General features: G+C 41.0%; 1 protein-coding gene across 1 annotated transcript in view; it reads left to right on the top strand.

Moving 5' to 3' along the window:
• The window catches only part of strn4 (striatin, calmodulin binding protein 4), a 30,148-nt gene extending 12,603 nt beyond the window's left edge, over nt 1-17,545 (top strand). Inside the window, exons 2-18 of the mRNA XM_037678175.1 lie at nt 3,742-3,845; nt 3,974-4,050; nt 4,150-4,228; nt 4,356-4,541; nt 8,848-9,025; nt 9,138-9,294; nt 9,824-9,919; nt 10,243-10,361; nt 10,445-10,620; nt 10,726-10,773; nt 10,882-11,003; nt 11,636-11,803; nt 13,875-14,015; nt 14,114-14,212; nt 14,312-14,398; nt 14,753-14,942; nt 17,338-17,545. Of these exons, the coding sequence (XP_037534103.1) occupies nt 3,742-3,845; nt 3,974-4,050; nt 4,150-4,228; nt 4,356-4,541; nt 8,848-9,025; nt 9,138-9,294; nt 9,824-9,919; nt 10,243-10,361; nt 10,445-10,620; nt 10,726-10,773; nt 10,882-11,003; nt 11,636-11,803; nt 13,875-14,015; nt 14,114-14,212; nt 14,312-14,398; nt 14,753-14,922 (2,007 nt within the window). The 3' untranslated portion in view covers nt 14,923-14,942; nt 17,338-17,545. The remainder of the gene's footprint in view (nt 1-3,741; nt 3,846-3,973; nt 4,051-4,149; nt 4,229-4,355; nt 4,542-8,847; nt 9,026-9,137; nt 9,295-9,823; nt 9,920-10,242; nt 10,362-10,444; nt 10,621-10,725; nt 10,774-10,881; nt 11,004-11,635; nt 11,804-13,874; nt 14,016-14,113; nt 14,213-14,311; nt 14,399-14,752; nt 14,943-17,337) is intronic.
• Nucleotides 17,546-18,124: the final 579 nt, after the last annotated feature.

The raw sequence follows: 18,124 nt of genomic DNA, 5'->3' as shown, positions 1-18,124 counted from the left end.
AAAACATGCAAGGTGGTGTTCCTCAAGGACCAGGGTTGGGAACCACTGCATTGCAGTGTAGGCTTATTGAAAGAAAACTTGTCGCTTGACCGAAGTATTTTTTCCCGCTCCCGTTAACTTTTCATCCTGTACCGTCCCACTTGCGTGAGTAATATTAAAGTTGACAATCGTGTGTCGTGTACAATCTTATGTTGAAAACCTGCAAAAGAGCGAGTCCGCAAATGTCGAACCGCAAAGTATCGAGGGACTATTGTAGTCAAGTCACAGTTTATTTATATAACACATTTACAACAACCTCAGCTGACCAAAGTGCTTCACATTAATTACAACTTCATATATGAAAATATGATAAAAGAAATAAAATTGAGTTTAATAAAAAATAAAACTAACTCTAAATTGTCCCTAGGTGTGAATGAGAAAGTGAATGGTTGTTTGTCTCGTTTGTCTCTATGTGTCCCTGTGATGGACTTGCGACCCGTCCAGGGTGTCCCCCGCCCCTCGCACAGTGATTGCTGGACATGGGCACCAGCGACCCCCGTGACCCAAAATGGAATAAGCGGGTAAAGAAAATGAATGGATGGATGGATGGAAAAAATAAAACTGTTAAAAATTGGCAGTAAAATACCATATACAATATATAGAATACCATAGCAACTGACCTTAAAGACAGAAAAAATTGCTATAATTGATCAGTTTCACAAATATTGACCTAAACTTTGGTGTGGTAGTAGCTGAGACTGATACCCAACACATATTGAGTGCACTAACTGATCTTATTCAAAAGTTTGCTTTTAGTTATATCAAGTCAACTCTCTCCGTCTGTTAGCAAAATATCTCCTGAACAGCTGGACACGTTTTAATGAAACTTGCAGAAACTAATCACTGGATGTACATCTATAACTGTTTCACATTTAGAGTTAACCCAATTCAGGATGGCTTCCATAGTTAAGCTACATTAGCCAAAACAAACATGGCTATAACACAGTCAATTTCACAGATATTAAACTAAAATTTGATGTGGTAGTAGCTGAGAGTCATTCACAACACATACTCTGAGCGTGACAAGTTGCCATAATGTGCAGGGAGAAAATCTCTTTCCTCAAGTTACGTTTTATCAGCAGTGTGGAAGGAAATGGACAGGAAGTGAAAGGGGAAGGATGTGTCTTACAAGAGAGTGTTTGTCTTTGGCTCCTGTGTGTCTTGTTTTTACTCATCTGCAGCTGCGCACTGAGGCCATGGTTAGCATAGAAGAAGTTCAAATAAGAGCCTTGTTCCACAAGCCTTCGCTCACTTCTCATTTTAAGAAGGCTGTCTGCTTGTCAGATCAAAGTTTAGATTTTTCTTTAATTTTGTTGACGTTAAATGTTTAAGAATCCAGCTGTTAATGAGACTGCATAAGACAAGCTCATAAGTAGAGAAATTAAAAGACAAATTGGAACTTTTTATTTAGTTTAATGCTGCTTTAATAACGATTTCTTCTTTGTTCAAGTGAGCTTTTGTAAATTTAAGGTTGGGTTTGTAACTGGCCATTAGGTAGTGCTCTGAATATAAATGAACTTTACATAACTGTTGTTTAAACTACAAAAAAAATCAGTAAACTTGGTTTCTTATGCAAGTATCGGCCGATCGGCAATCACCCAAAATTAAGGAAATCGGGGCCGATTTATCAGTACACCTCTAATCCGAAGGTTCAGGCTTGGTTTATTTTTCATATGCAGATCAACACAAGGTCAACAATGCAATGAAATGCTGAGGACGAGAAGAACCATCTCAACTTGCAAAAAAACAAACAAACAAACAAACAAAAAAACAACAACAACAAGAAATATCAAAGCATGCAACAAAAATACAGAAACAAAGTCCCAAAAGTGAAAAAGTGAAATACATCAACAACAGCATGGTCCTGTTGGTAGAGAGGTTCTGTTGGCATTGAAGTTCTCTTAGCAACATGGTCCCATTAGCACCATGGTACTGTTAGCACCATGGTACTGTTAGCACCATGGTACTGTTAGCACCATGGTACTGTTAGCTAGGGGTTGAACAACTACATAATTTTAAAACTCGACATTAACATAATAAAACTCGAGTAGAACTCGAGTGGTTGATGACATAATAGGATCTCAAGATGAAAAAAAAAAAATAAAATTGCAAAAAAAAGTCATTTATTATTTACAAAAAAAAAGAGACCAACAAAACATTGGGAGCATATATTATGCTCCTACCATTTATCATACTGCAAATAAGTCACAGGAAAACCAAAATTATTAGTTATTATTATTAAGCTGCAGAAGTGAAAGAAACGTGCAGCACGTCAAAAACGAAACTAAAAACAGTGGGGCGGTCGACCACCCCGCACTACCGCCCGCAGTGCTGCGAATTAGGTTTAGTTTTAGAGATTAATATGTTTATAGGTTATTTATAGGTTTAGAGATTAATATATTTTGCTTTTAGTTTGTGAAACAAGGTCAGAAGGAAGCTGGTTCTGGTTCAGTCGATTGGACCTGGTGTTACACCATATTCTGTGACCTGCAACAGTGCATGCAACACCGCCCCCTACGGTCACAATATATGGTGGTCACAGAATATGGTGTAACACCGGTTCGCAACAAGCTCCAAACAGTCAGGAAGTTGATTAATTTTCTGTTTCCATACGGTAGTTGAACCAGAAGATTCATCTTTAGTGAAATATTTCCATACTACTGATGCATTTCTACCTGTTTGCCAAGACTGGGCCTGCTCCGCTCAGTCCATCTGCTGGGAGGAATCCATTTTTTGATAGCTTCTACTAGTAGCCCGGTGAGGATCATGTGACGCAATGACGTAACTGCGACGTAATGACGTCACTGCGAATACTCAACGTGAAATTTAAAAACTCGATAGATGTCCTAGGAATCGACCTGTCGATTACATGAGTAGTCTGTTAAAGCCCTACTGTTAGCACCATGGTACTGTTAGCAGTGAGGTTCTGTTAGTAGTGCGGTCGAATTAGCAGCATGATGATAATAATGACTGCAGCAACTGCCCTCCCAGACTGCCCTTCAGAACTGGGTTCGGCAGACACAGAATAGTCAAGGTTTCCCTGCAGAACCGAACTGGTCCGTAGAGTTTGGTCCTTGCAGGCAGATGGAGGATCATGGAGACAGCTGCCATGACAGGCCTGAGCCTGAGGCTGGAAGGTGGCTGGGAACTCAACCAGGATGGCAGGATGGCAAGGCAGCAACACACCAAACTCTAAAAGTGTGTTGCGATCGTCATACCCGTAGCGTGGTTGTACAGTGTAGGTGCAAAAAAAGTTAAAACAAGAACAACAGGAACAAAGAAAGAGCGAGTCGAAGCAGAGCTTCCATCAGTGCTGCCACCCTGCGGCGCACGTGACGCCTCTCGAATGACCACAGTTTTCACTGCAACTTTAAACGGCAACTCTGGAAATCAGGAAAAACCAGGAAAATGGCTTTCACATTTTCCAGACAACTGTCATGTCTCAACATAAAATGATGCTCGTTTCAAACTTTGGCATTTAGGGCTTTGGACGATTCCTTCAAGTATCGCAGGTCCTTTAAATGTTTTGTGTCCTTTTCTAGTCTTTTCAAAGAGTTACAAATTCACATCAAATTCGTATTTTGCATTGGTATCGGCAAGCTTTAACTTCACTGCTTATATGTTTATGTTGTGGTACATGAGAAATGAGTTCACCTTTTAGAATATAAGCTGTGTTTATTAATTATGCTGTGTTTGTTTCAGTCTCAGGTGGTGTTCCTTCAGAATGAAAGGAAAGGGCAGGAGAACATGAAACAGGACCTGGTGAGGCGGATCAAAATGCTCGAGTATGCCCTCAAACAAGAAAGGTAAAGTTCCTTTTCTTGTCCTCATTACATTATTCCTGGCATTCTTGTTGATTTTATCAACTGTTGGCATTTTTATAAATAACATCTGTACAACTTGTCCCGTATGTTGTATATTTTTGGGGCTCCAGGGCCAAGCACCAGAAACTGAAGACAGGAAATGACCAGAGTCCTGGAGACAAGAAGTCAGAGATGGAGACAGAACAATGTATGATTTTAACCAATTTTTAAAATAATCTTGTTGCATCTTCAATACAGTAGATATCTATTATGTTTCTGTTCATGGCTTGTTACGACAATTCTTTAGTTCCCAATGGACCAGCCGAGACAGACTCTGAGCCGACCAATCAGATGTCCTGGAAGGAGGGACGCCAACTACTACGCAAGTGCGCATCCTCCGTCGTCTGGTTCATCCAAATCTGTTCCAAACAAACGAGCCTCGGAACTGGGTCATTGGAGTTACAGTGTCCACTGATGTGTTTTTATTTCTGTGTTCACCTTCTGTGAGTGTAGATATCTCGAGGAGGTCGGTTACTCAGACACAATCCTTGACATGCGCTCTAAACGTGTGCGCTCCCTGCTGGGCCGAAGCAGCCCAGAGGCCAACGGGCCCCCGCCTGGTGAAAGCTGCCCGGAGCCTGAGTCGCGAGCAGGCGGAGAGTCCTTGTTGGTCCGACAGATAGAGGAACAAATTAAAAGGTGAGCATGGAAAAGCAGACACAGACTCTGAGGCTGTTTCACACACACAGCAGTGATGGCACTGACTAAAGACGGTTCTAGTAGTTTGATGGAATTGGCAGTCGTGGCTGTCTAGCGTTTACTCATCACAACAGCGCTAATAAAAGTAACAGATTTCTGAAGTGTGTGGACTTCTCATCAGCTTCAGGCAAATGCTGCAGAACAAGAAGTAAATAGATGCTGAAAGCAAACATGCTACAAAAGAAAACTAAAAGCCTAAAATGTAATGTTTGTGTGTTGACTGATATTAAAGTAATTAAGCAGGCTTTTAACTTTTCAAGGACAAAACTGATACAGATAAACAATTTGCAGCTGGCTGAGCATCTTGAGAAACAATCAACGGACTTGTAGATTGTAGACTTTCGGCCAGAGGTGTCAAACTAATTTCCACCGAGGGCCACATCAGCATAACGGTTGCCCTCAAAGGGCCAGATGTAACTGTAAGACATATAAATTTAGCTAAATTGAATTAAATGTAATGGAAAATAAATGTAACTGCCCCTTAATGTTAAATAACTCAATCTTTTACTTATTCAACTTACAAATATTACATGTATACAGATATTTACATAGATGTAGAAAAATGTCTGCTGTTATAACATAAAACCTTTTGATTTGCCAGATTATGAAACCCACATTACACCATAAATCAATGATCAAACTTTCCAAGTGAATAAGGAAAAATAACAAGTTATGACATTAACATTGCTCAAAACTTTTTTGTCATAGTTAAGAGGGGCAGAACGGTCCAACCAACATTTGTGAACTGCTAAGAACATGTGAAAGGCGTAGCATTTTACAAAAAACAAATGGCTGCACTCAGCCTTGCAAGGGTCATACAACAAACTAATGAGAGATGGTATTATTATAGAAAACATTTACCTGCATGAACACATAAACCTGCAATCCCAAAGACATTGCTGCAAATTTACCATAATATAATAAAAGACATTTAACAAGTATAATAAACTCAAAATAACATTAGGGTTGAAGGCTCACTTTGACATACTTAGCTCCGTGTTTGGTGTCAAAATGCAGACGTAGATTGTACTCTTTGACGACCGCTACTGCCTCATAACACAGAAGATATCCTTGAAACACAAACATATATTTGCCTTCCCATCTTTCTTGAAACAGCCTTCCATCTGCATCAATTTTTCTCTTCCTGGACATTTTGGGATCATTGTCTGTATTTCTCAATTCCAGTTGTTCGTAAAATTATATTGATGTGGAAAAACTGTATTCTAGTGGTGGGATGCTGTTACTTTGTGGGTAACATAATCGACACGCATTATGAGAAATGTAGTTTGTTGTCAGTGCACCCGTTTGACTTATTTATTATAGGACAATCAGACCTTTGAAGCTCTCGCGGACCACATAAAATGACATGGCGGGCCACATCTGGCCCGCGGGCCTCGAGTTTGACACATGGGCTTTAGGGAAAGAAAACAAACTATCCAACCCATCTGAATTTTTAGAGCACTTCATTATGTGTGAAATGACTCCTGAGCATTTGATATGTGAATTAAAGCTGAAAGTCTCAGCAATTAAGTCTTGATTGCTTCATTTCTAACCCAGTGGCAAAATTAGCAGAGCTGTCTTTTTGTTCAAATACTATGTCATTTTAGCTTTTTTTAATAGACACAAAACTGGCACAAGTTAATTTATCCATTGTCAAACATGACCTTACCAGATCATAGTGTGCTTCACAGAAACCCACAGAGAATCCTGGCCTTCATCAGTGTATTATGTGAGAAATGTGACAATAATTAGGTAGACCAAAGTGTGAAGATAAGGATACATTTTTTTTTACTGCTCAAAATACTTCTGTAGGTCTACAAGACCCGTTGGGGCTGTAAAGTAATTTCAAATAGTAGGTGTGTAAATTGCAGGACATCCTCTGATATATGACATCTTATAACGTTTGCTCTACGACTTTGAGGGTTTGCCCATGAAAGTCCTCACTGTTTGCATTTTATTATACGCTTGTTGAAAGGCGGAGCTATTATAGTATAGTCTCCTAACATCTGAGAGTGGAGCTGCCGCTCCTCTATACTGAAAAGAGTCAGTTGAGAAAGCTCAGGTATCTGATTAGAATGCCTCCCTTTGGAGGTTTTCTGGGCATATCCTACTAGGAGGAGACCCCGGCACAGATCTACTTAGTCGTTCTGGATGGAATATGTATCCTCTTTGGCTTGGGAACAATTTAAGATCCCTTAAGAAGGAGCTGGAGAGTGTGCTGGGAAAGTGATGGCTGGTATTCTCTCTTAAACCTGTTGCCTTTGTGACCAAACCACAGATAAATGGTACAGAATGGAATAATGGATGAATATCTATGGAAGGTGCTCAAGGTGGGTGCATGTTGGAGTAGCTCTGTTACATTCTTTCTGAGATATTGCTTTTGGAAACTTTAATTCCTCATTTGCTGGATGTAAATCACCTTTTTTGATGATTGTTTTTCCTCTGGTATCAGATGCTGTGCAGCTCGGAGGATTTTTACTGAAACTTTTTGACTTTTGGACATTTGTTATGATGCGTAACCACAACAACAATGTGGTTTTTACAACCAGGAGCAGCAGATTAATATCTCAAAAGTTCAAATAATATCTCAGCTATAGCCCCAAATCTCAAATAAATTGAAAAGGAGGCTTCGCGGATGCATTCCTTGTCTCCCTGCCAGGTATGCTCAAGTTCCTGACCACAGATCCTGGAACTGGCAGGAAACACAGCTTGTGACAGCAGAAGGACCGGGATCGTCCTCCGGCACCTGCAGCTGGCTGTCCGCAGCGACAAGGAGCTTTGTGGGCTACTGGGAGGAGTAACCATCGCTCTGGGAGGAATTCTGCCCGGCATTCGGGTGGTCGTGCAGCACGGGATAACCAGAGGCCAGCAGAGTCTGGGTGGACGGATCAGACAGCATCTGCGGTCAATTTCTTTGGATCCGCTGCGTGATGGACCTTTACAAGAGATCCTTCATGCCTACAGCCATCAGTATCTATAACATATCTTAATGAAACAAGGATAACAAATTACAACAACATTTAATTTCCCTTTGGTATTAATAACGTATTTTTGAACTGAATTTGAATTTTGAATCTAATTTAACTAAGATTTCATTCCTTCCATTTTATCTTTACAATCTAAATGTGTTTTTGACAAGAGCTGTAAAATTCTGACTATTAACACATAGATTTAGGGCAAATAGAGTAAACTGTCAACTTTCTTTTGTCCCGCCCATGACTTCTGATCTTCTCAAGACAATTGAACAAAACTTCATATTTGTATGCATCACCATTAGACGGAGTGTCACATACACTTTTCATCGCGCCAGTTTCAAAGTCAAAAGCCTCAAATCAAGGCTAATGTTAAAACAAGGTCTTTGGTTGTCTGTTCCATTGCTATATCTTGCTGTACATTAGTTTGTTGATGAGCGTATAAAGTGATTTTATTGTGTTACACATAGGCCTGTCGCAATAAACAATAAATCCATTAATTGCATGATACATGAAAATTATCGACCTCATTTTCATTTATCGGCTTTATCGTTTCTTTGTGTCTTTCTCTTTCTTCTGAAGACACTGGATGACAAAAGGCTCAACTCCGGTGCTCTTCACTGACCCCTCCCTTTCTCTTTAAAATCTTTTTAAATCATCCAAAATCGCATTTTTGGATCGTTAAAAGCAGCTAAGCTGAGAAGCTAAGCTATGAGCTAAGCTAACAGGCCAACCTCAGGGAAAAAAAAACGTCTTGCTGAAGCTCCAAAATTCACAGTTGAAACCCGTGCCTTTGTGTAAAAAGTTGTTTTTCCTCTACAAAAGGAAGCTGAGAACTTGTTTAATGATTTTTTTTATTAAAAGCTTTGTGTAAAAAATGCTATGCTAAAGAGCTCAAACCACACCGAGCATCGGCTATTTTGAGAACTGCAAAAAAGGAATGAGAGACAGCCCATGTCACAAGCGTCTTCCCGCCCATATTTCTTAAAGAGACATGCTGCTTGCTCCCTCACTATCCACCCTTTGGTTCATACTGTCTTTTACTGCCGTCTGGTGGTCAAAAACGGTACTAGACACAATAATTAACCAATATTTCTTCTTAAATTTGACAACAATTATTAATTATTGTCAAATTTCAAACAATATTATTCGCAATAATTTCAGAGACAATCACCCAGCAAAATTTGTTATCATGACAGGCCTAGTTAGTAGTTACACAGTAAGTGTCCAGAAAATCCCTTTTTAAAAATTCAACAAACTGTGTCTTTTAACAGGAACGCGGGCAAAGAGAGCTCCAAGGAACGCGTCGGGAGCTCAGTGCTCGATAAGATCCCCTTCCTTCATGGTTGCGAGGATGATGATGAGGACGATAGTGACGAGGAAGACGACTTCCAAGGCATAGCCACGGACTGCATCGACGGTCCGCGTAAAAGCAAAAAGTCACACGTAAAGGTCCGACCAGTGACGAGAAATTAACAACTAAAAACCGTTTCTGTAACCATCATTAATGATTTGTCGTGAAGTGATTCCGTCCTCTGCTCTCTGCTGTCGTCCTCCCATCCAGATGAACTCAGAGCCCATGACTACAGACCTGGACCCCGAGGACGAGGAGGACGAAGACGACTCGGAGGATGCCCTCAATGAGTTTGACTTTCTCGGCTCAGGGGAAGATGGGGAGGGGGCGGGAGAGGCCCGGATCACGGGGGACGGACGGGAGTTAGGTACGCCTCTGCTGTAGCGACACCACCAGCCCTGCCAGAAACACTGCCAGCAAACAGTGTCTGTTCTTGTGCCTGCCCACGCTCACCTTTATACCTTTGACTTGTTCTTGTGTTTTTGTTTCATGTCAATAAAACCAATGTCTTTTTTCCCAACCACCTGTCTCTCTGTCCTGTTTCATGAGCTGTCACTCTGTGAGTCTTTAGAGCTCTGTGGCTGTCATCCTCCTCTCTGTATGCTCCTGCCGTGGCTCATTTCAAAGGTTATCGTGCATGCTGCCTTCTACTTCTTCACATTTCATTCTTTGAACCGTAATTGCACTCCGGCTAGACGTTACACTCCTTCACATTTGGGGCCAATTCAAATCATTTCAGAACATCTAATTTTCAAATTGAAGGAATGCATTGCATCTCCTTGCCTTTTTTTCTTCTGCCTATATTTGTTTCGTCTGTCCATGTGTGGGCCTCTCCATCCTTCCTCCTCCTCTCGTCATGACTGGGTGTTTTGTGTCTCTCCTCTTGCTGGCTTCAGAGAATCGCAGGAACAAGTTACAAGGCATAATGTCGGACTTCCCTTCTAAACCTTCTCCTCCCCCATCTATATCAGGACAATCTCGCTCCGGGGAAGGTAAGACCTGCACATTTAATATGCTTCTTTAAAAATAAAAAATAAAACTCGTTTTGTTCTTTCCCAAGTATTACTTTGCCTGTATACTCCCACACATATGATTGTAGCTTAGACACCACAACTCAAATTTAGATGCTGCCTTGCTTTGCTCAGTTTCAAAGCTCGTGTGAAACTTGCATGGCTACTCCCACACCTCTAAATATGATCTCATGGCGTGGGAGTAAGGCTCTGGGTTAAAATGACTGATATCTAAAGTGAGCTTTTATAGAGCCATCATTTATTCGCATGGATCATGCTTGTGCTTCTCCACTTTTAACCTGCAGGTGGAGCTCTTGGGTTCTCCTCTGATGTCTTCATTATGGACGCTGTCGGAGGAGGGGATATGAATCTCGGGGAGCTTGCTGACCTCACTGTCGCCAATGACAACGATCTTTCCATAGATGTAATTATGGAGCCCATCCGCTCAACACTCGCTGCACACAATCAAATCTGAATGCGCACTGATGTGCATTTTTGTCCCATCAGATGCAGGATAACAGAGAGGATTTCAAGAAGACATGGAACCCTCGTTTCACGCTACGCAGCCACTTCGATGCCATCCGGGCTTTGACCTTTCACCCCAGCCAAGCAGTGCTGCTCACAGCGTCCGAGGACGGTACGCTAAAACTGTGGAACCTCAACAAGGCCATGCACTCTAAAAAGTAAGGGTCACAAACTCTGAGAACGCTGATGTAAAGTGGAGAAGCTAAAGTACGAAGCTCATGTTTGGGATTGTGTCTCCCCCCCCACCACACACACACACACAGGAACGCAGCTTTGGATGTTGAGCCCATCTACACGTTCAGGGCTCACAGGTGAGTTCAGCCTCTGACATTTACAGATGTCAGTTCAAACTTTGTGTGCCAATTACTGCGTCTGACATTCAGCAGTCTATTTACTCAAGTCTTACTTTCTTGGTGTAGTGGAGCAGTTCTTTCACTGACCATGAGTGAGGACGGAGAATCCTGCTACAGCGGGGGTTTGGACGGAGCCGTTCGATGTTGGAAGATGCCCGACCTTAACGTGGATCCCTACGATAACTACGGTAAGTCTTTAAAACTGGAGCACTCCAGGATTCCTACGCAGTCTTAAAACTAGGTTTTTTGCAAGTCTGGATACTGAGGAATGAAACATGAAATGACTATGTGATAACCACTTGTTTCCACATTATTTTTCATATTTTAATATTAATATATAAAGTACACACTTTGCAAATCAGTCTCCGTGTACTAAGGTGTCTTTGGACAAGTTGTTCCTGATGGCTGCAGCTTTTTGTAGATTAGAACCATATTATAAAACACTCTGTGAGTCCTGCTGAGGTTTTTAAAGGCACTATATCACCGCAGACTGCATATAATTCATTTTCTAAAGCACATTTGTCATGTTGTGGAAAGAAAACTTGAATATAAGGATTAAATCTATTAGAAAATGAGCAACTAATTCACTGAGAAGTGGTTGTTTCCTCATAAATTACAGGGTGCCTGCTTTTTGGCAACAAGAAGTCTGCCCCCTGCTGTTCATCTGGGAGAATTCAGTTTAAAAACGCCTGACATGTTCTCTATGTTGCATCCATCTTTATTGTACAGACCCCCCTTTTGACTTTGTTAGTTAAAATTATTATTCCTTAACCATGTTCTCTTGTTGTTTTCTGTCTTGTTAAATGATTTCTTCTGGCAGATCCTGGCATTCAGAGCAGTGTGTTAAAAGGCCACGAGGACAGCGTTTGGGGTCTGACTTACTCAGCGGTCCACCATCGTCTCGCCTCGTGCTCAGCCGACGGCACCATACGTATTTGGGACCCCCAGAACTCATCTCCCTGTGTGTCCGTCTACAACAAAGAGAGAGGTAAAGATCAGCGATAGAAACTAGAATCTCTTATTACAGTAAAAGGAAACAAAATGTAGGATTGAAACAAATAGTTTTTGATATGACCGTTGAAAGATGGATGTATTATGGTGTAGTTCGTCCATTTGTAAACTTTATTTTGTCTTGTCCATAACTTCTGATCCAGTCAAGATAATTTAACAAAACTTGATAGACATGTGCGTCATCACTGGACAGTGTGTCACACACACTTTTCATCACCCCAGCTCTAAAGTCAAGGTCACAAATCAAAGTCAAAGGGTATACAAGGTCTTTGCCTGTCTAGGCCATTGTTATAGATTGCTGTATTAGTGTAGTGTTTTGTCAGCAGGCGTGTAATGTGCCGTTTTCAGTACTCTTGTTGAAACATAATCTTTGAAGTGTTGGGATTTTTTGTTCTGTCTTATTTTTGTGTGTTTTCTTAAATATTATTAAAACGTGTTTTGCATCTCGTAAGCCTCATTCAAAAGACACCTCTGTCCAGGACAGAGACATGTTCTCGATCCATTCAGAAGGCACACCGAGGCGGCGAGGGGGTTGGAGACAGCTTACCTTTGCTACGCCTCTGTGCTTCCTAGTGAGGTAGTTAGAGGGCCGGGCTGGCTGACATGTCAAGATAAAAATACAACCTGCGGAGCTGCGGCTCAATAATGTGATAAACAGATGACATCGGTTGGGATCGTCCACTCGTGAGATTAAACAACAGCAAACATTGATTACCGTATTTTCGCTGTATAAGTCATGTTTTTTTGCATAATTTACATGCCCTGCAACTTATACGCTGAAGCGACGTATTTATGGATTTTTTCCAATATTTATAAACCAATTTTTGGCTGAGATATGACCGTTTTCATTCATTCTGACTGAAAAAAAATTTGGAACAGTACCACTTTTAGCCACTAGATAGCAGCAGAGTAGTAGTAGCTTTAAGGCATGCCATTGTATCATATAATAGGTAAACGTGGCTATAATGACAAATTCAAAAAAAGTTCAAGACAAAAACAACTGGACTTTATTTATTATACTTTATACGTTATTGTTTTTTCTTGGAACTTTTTTGAATTTACCATGTCCTGGATGACTGAGAATCTTCACCAGCTATTAATGATATAATCGGCTTGCCTTAGTCTTCCCACCTTCGTTCTGCTCGCTGCTTGGACCGACCGTCAAACCAGCTGCACGGCCCCGCGAAATGCAGCTAATTTGACCATTAAAGTGCATTTATTAAGTAAAGGTACAGCTGAGACACACCTTTACTATAATTTCGAGCAAACAAATAATTGTTTAGGTGCATTTCTTGTTAATTTTCGGAGAAACGAGCAGCGTTCCTCCTCCTTTTTTCCTCCCTCTTTGCGCTCCCGGAGCACCGAGGCAGCAAATACTTTTCAAATACAGCTGATTTGACCGTTAAAGTCCTTTTATTAAGCAAACGTTAGACTGAGATACACCTTTACTATAAATTTGAGCAAACAAATAATTGTTTGTAAGTGTTAATCTTGTTAAATTCTTGTTAAAATCCTCCCGTGCACGCTCCCGCGGCCGCAGCCCATCAATTTTTGGCACAACACTGGCCCACATTTCCAGGTTGTCAGTGGTGACGCGTAACAAACACGACGCATCAGCAGTGACACATAATAGATACGACGTATAAGGCGAAGCGACATATGGATTTTTCCACATTTTTAGACATACAGTATTTGGACTGATGCAACATGTATGGTAGAAATTATGGTAGACTTACTTTATAGTATGAAAAATAGTTGACCACAAACAGGATCACTAAAGTGAGTTAATTCTTTATGTTTAGTAAATGGCACGAGGGAAATGTCCGACACATTTAATCCATCCCGCTCCGCTTCAGCCCAACAGAGTTGTTCCATACCTCTCTTGTTCCATTCGGCCCACTTAATTTGTGAAATCCCACATCCGAGTGGAACTAGCTGGCTTCATCTGTGATTTATGAAAGGCTAGAGGAGGCTCTTCTGAATGTGCCTGCAATTACTGTTGAGAGTACAGATTTGTTGTCTCGTCCCCATCATCTGTCTTCTCCCAGAACACGGGACGCCCACCTCAGTGGCCTTCGTGACCACGGACCCAAGCCAGGTGGTGGTGTCGTTTGACGGCGGTGAGACGCTCCTCTACGACCTCAACACGGAGCAGAGCGTCACAGTGCTGGAAACGCAGACAAAAGACGGTTCGTTCTCAGTTACGACTGCGCTTTGTCACCTGCTCAAAGATGAGTTCAGAGTTTAGCTGGTAAATTAAACACTGAATTGTTGGGTTTCCTTGCAGGCAGCGAGCTGATCAACCATGTCGTCAGCCACCCGACTGAGCCGGTCTCCATCACGGCGCATGAGAATCGCACCATCCGCTTCCTCGACAACAAGACGGGTATCCGCTCATCATTTTAGTTTGAATTCTTTCCTTTTGTTCTTATTATTTTCTAGGAAGTAAACAGATATAAACATTCTTGGTGGTGTGTTTGTGCAGGTAAAGTTGTCCACTCAATGGTGGCCCACTTAGATGCTGTGACCTGTCTGACTACAGACCCTAAAGGCACTTACCTCATCTCTGGCAGTGAGTTGTACTCTTACTTTACATCCTAATACTCAACCTTCTCGAATAAACACAACCAACATTTATATGATTGTTAATTCTTACACCTTATTCCACATAAAAAAAAGAATGTACAATTTAATAAAACAATTTGCCATAATGCTACATTCATCTTGATACCTTGTATTGATAAGGAGCTGATTAATTAGTATTACTAAAATTAATTTAGATTTAACAAAACTATCAGAAGCCTTCTAATCCTATAGCGTTACATACTGTGGAAGATTTACTTAAGAACCAAACAATACTGGGAGAGATTTCCTAACTCCACTGTGATTACTGCCCCTCACAGCACCTCCTCTTTTCCTCCTCCAGGCCACGACTGCTCTGTGCGCCTGTGGATGCTGGACAACAGGACGTGTGTGCAGGAAATCACCGCCCACAGGAAGAAGCACGACGAGGCCATTCACGACGTGGCCTTCCACCCATCCCAGCCCTTCATCGCCAGCGCTGGCGCAGACGCACTTGCCAAGATTTTTGTGTGACAGCACTGTTGTCATTTTTGGTAAGTTGTTGTGGGGGTAATAATAAACATTAAATGTGATGAAAACAGATTTTCACAAGTGAGATGCAGAAAGTCCGTTCTTTGGTTCAGATATACAGTATAAAATGACACTGCAGAAATTAGTCACCTCTTGCCAAAACAATCAGTAATGTTCGTTAATTTCATGGTATTATTTAAAATAATAATTTACATTTCTGTTTTGTTTTACAACTCAGACTGTTTAAAAGAGATCTGCAAAATATCTTCAACACAGTGGAGCAAGTTTTTCACAGTTTAGTTAATTTTTGCTTTAACTTTTATTACCGTCTAGTTTCAGTGCCTGTTGCAGGTCATTTGGAACAGGATTAATCATTTAACAGTTTTGATTAAAGTTGGTATTTTTCTAGAATCTGCTGAGCTTCAAAAAGTTGTAAAAATGCCATGTTTACTAAAAACCCATTTAGGCTTATATTTAAAATGGGAAAGGGGTTTAATAAAAAAACTAAAGGACATTGAAATCCAAATTTAATTTCAGAAGCGGAGCGGTACGTCAGTAGCATTTTTGCTAGCATGTTTGTATTGCATTACGTCCCATGCTAAATCAGTACCAACAGTTGTCAATTGGGCAGGGGGGTAGGCAGGGCGCTTGGTTCTGTTGGTGGCGTGGGGAGCCCCGCTTGTATAATGGTAGGGGAAACACTGGTCTATGGCTGCATCTAAGAGTAAAACAGGTTCCTTTCGAAAAGTGTGCTGTCACGTCAAAATACAAGATGGCCGCCTGCCATGTATATACTGTATATATGTAAACAAGCCACCCCTATCATTTGTGGAAACTATGCTTTCTAGTTTTTATATTGCTTAAAAGTATAGTTTGCTTCAATGATTGGGGTGGCTGTTGTAGGGGCCAAAGATTAATCTATGGTGCCATGGCCACCTTCAACAACCCTCTGGCTCCGCCATTGTACCTGATGATGGAACTCTGTGTTGTCTCGGACAAGAAAAATAAGCCTGCCTCTATTCTTATACATATGTAACTCCTACCAACTTGAATATCTTGCACCAAAAACATTAAAGTTTATTTTCATTCCCTGGTCAATTCCAATCCAGAAAAACAATCATTTCGTAAAGTACTAACACTCACTACTTACCGGTAAATCCTTTAGTGACGGGGCACATCAGTGTCTCCCGGCTTCTGTTGTATCGTCAGTTCAACACAAGTCGATCTGCTGAAATAATTGGCTTTAAAGATGTTCTTCATTTTTTTGCTCTTGGAGCAAAGTTTGTGTTGCGGCTTATAAATGGCAATTTTTCAAACCCTTTTAGAGACTTTATTTTATTTTTTTTTAGAAGCCCAGCAACAAATCTAGCACCTTATGAAACAAACGTTTGGTGCTTCATAGAGAAGAAAGTTTTTATCTGTTTTAAACTGTAGACTCTGTAGAAAGAAATGTTTAGGATGTTTTTTTAACACTTCTGTGGGTGGTGATAAATAATATTTTCTTTAATGAAGCTAATTACAAATTAGGACGAGCGGCACAGCAGTTTAAAACCTCTGACTGTGTGTTAGTGTTGTGAAGCTGCTTTTATGTCAGAATGTGCAGCTCACTTCTTTTTGAACAACAAAAACAAAAAAGACAGAATGGGAGCGGCTTTATTGGCAGTCTGACTGTATTGACGTTGAACAAAGAGAGAAGATGGAAAGCAAACGGCTATAAAGCAAATACAAAAAGAAAATATCTAGACATAGACATTTCAAGTAAAAACTACTTAAAATCACTGACAATTGAATTATTTTTCCATTATTGCATTCCTCCCTCCATGCTATCATAATTAGCATACATACTAGTTATTAAAACTGTTTAAAAATACAGAACTAAGCCAGAATACTGCCATTCTAAGCAGAAATTTTAAACATACTGACAAGAGACCATTCTGATACAGCCATTTATGTCATTCATCCCAGCAAGGCTAATTTTTAGTTTATTTATATAGTGCCGAGTCACAACAGAAGTCATCTCAGGACATTGAACAGAAACATTCACATACATAAAAGTTAGCAGAATAAAATAAAACTTATTTAAAAATGAACAACCTATTTATAGTCTATTTACCACAATTCCTTGCACTGAAAACACCTTAACTCAGAGCTATTCAACTAAACTGCTCAGGGGGCCACAGTTACTGGAAGCCAAGAGCTCAGGGGCCGGACATCCAGCAGCTATTGTCATTAAATAAGTTTGTTTTATGGATTAAAATGTAGTTTTATTTAAAAATGAACCCATTTTGGGGACAAACTGAGTTCACCCGTGGGCCTAATTTGGCCCACAGGCCACCAGTTGAATATCCCTGGTGGGACGGAGACTCGCATATTTTTTCATTCTGGTTCAACTTTATTTTTCTGTTTTTCTACTTTCAGTGTCCTGCATCTTCAACTGGGCCAAAAGAGACTGAAGACTACAGTGGAAACATTTCATCTTCTCTCCCTCACACACACACACACAAACACTGAGACACACACACGTGTCCTGCACCCCACTGGATGGGTCATCGCCACAGGACGCCCCCCACCCCCACCCCCACACCTCCACACACACCTTCCCACCTCCTCCTCACTGTTCTCTGATGCCTCAGTGACTTCTTGTAATACTAAGAATATCTTGTAATGCATTTTTTAATACCTTTCAAATTATGGCTGCTCTTTTTTCAAGTAATCATTTGGAGTAACGTTTTTCTACACTACACTGTTCGGCTTTTTTATTTTTATTTTTTTTAATTTTCCCACATTCTGCCAACAAGTTTTGAACTAAGCACCTTGTGTATGTGTTTGTGCGCTTCAGCTGTTGACACTACCCATACTTCTCACTGCACACGCCGCACAAATGCACTGCCACGTTGCATTTTAGACCGTCTGTAGTCGAGACAGCACCTACACGACACGCGTATGATCAAACGCAGTAACGGTTCCCAGCGCTGACGGAAAACACCTGATCCCGTCTTAGCGTCGGGAAGCGGTGTCCTACATTCCAAAGACTCCAGGTAGATTACATGTGGCCCGTTGGAGAATGTTTAACTCAGTCGCGAGGAGACGGAGGCTAACCAGTGTTCAATAGCTTTAATTTTCTTTTTTTTCCCCTTCAATGAGCATTCCTGTAGCGTGTCTTTGATTCTGCGCCTTCCCCTGAGCCTGCATTGGACACTAAACG

Source organism: Nematolebias whitei, chromosome 6 (genome assembly GCF_014905685.2).
Source record: "Nematolebias whitei isolate Nwh7 chromosome 6, NemWhi1, whole genome shotgun sequence".
NCBI lineage: Eukaryota > Metazoa > Chordata > Actinopteri > Cyprinodontiformes > Rivulidae > Nematolebias > Nematolebias whitei.
This window is presented reverse-complemented; position numbering and strand designations above follow the sequence as displayed.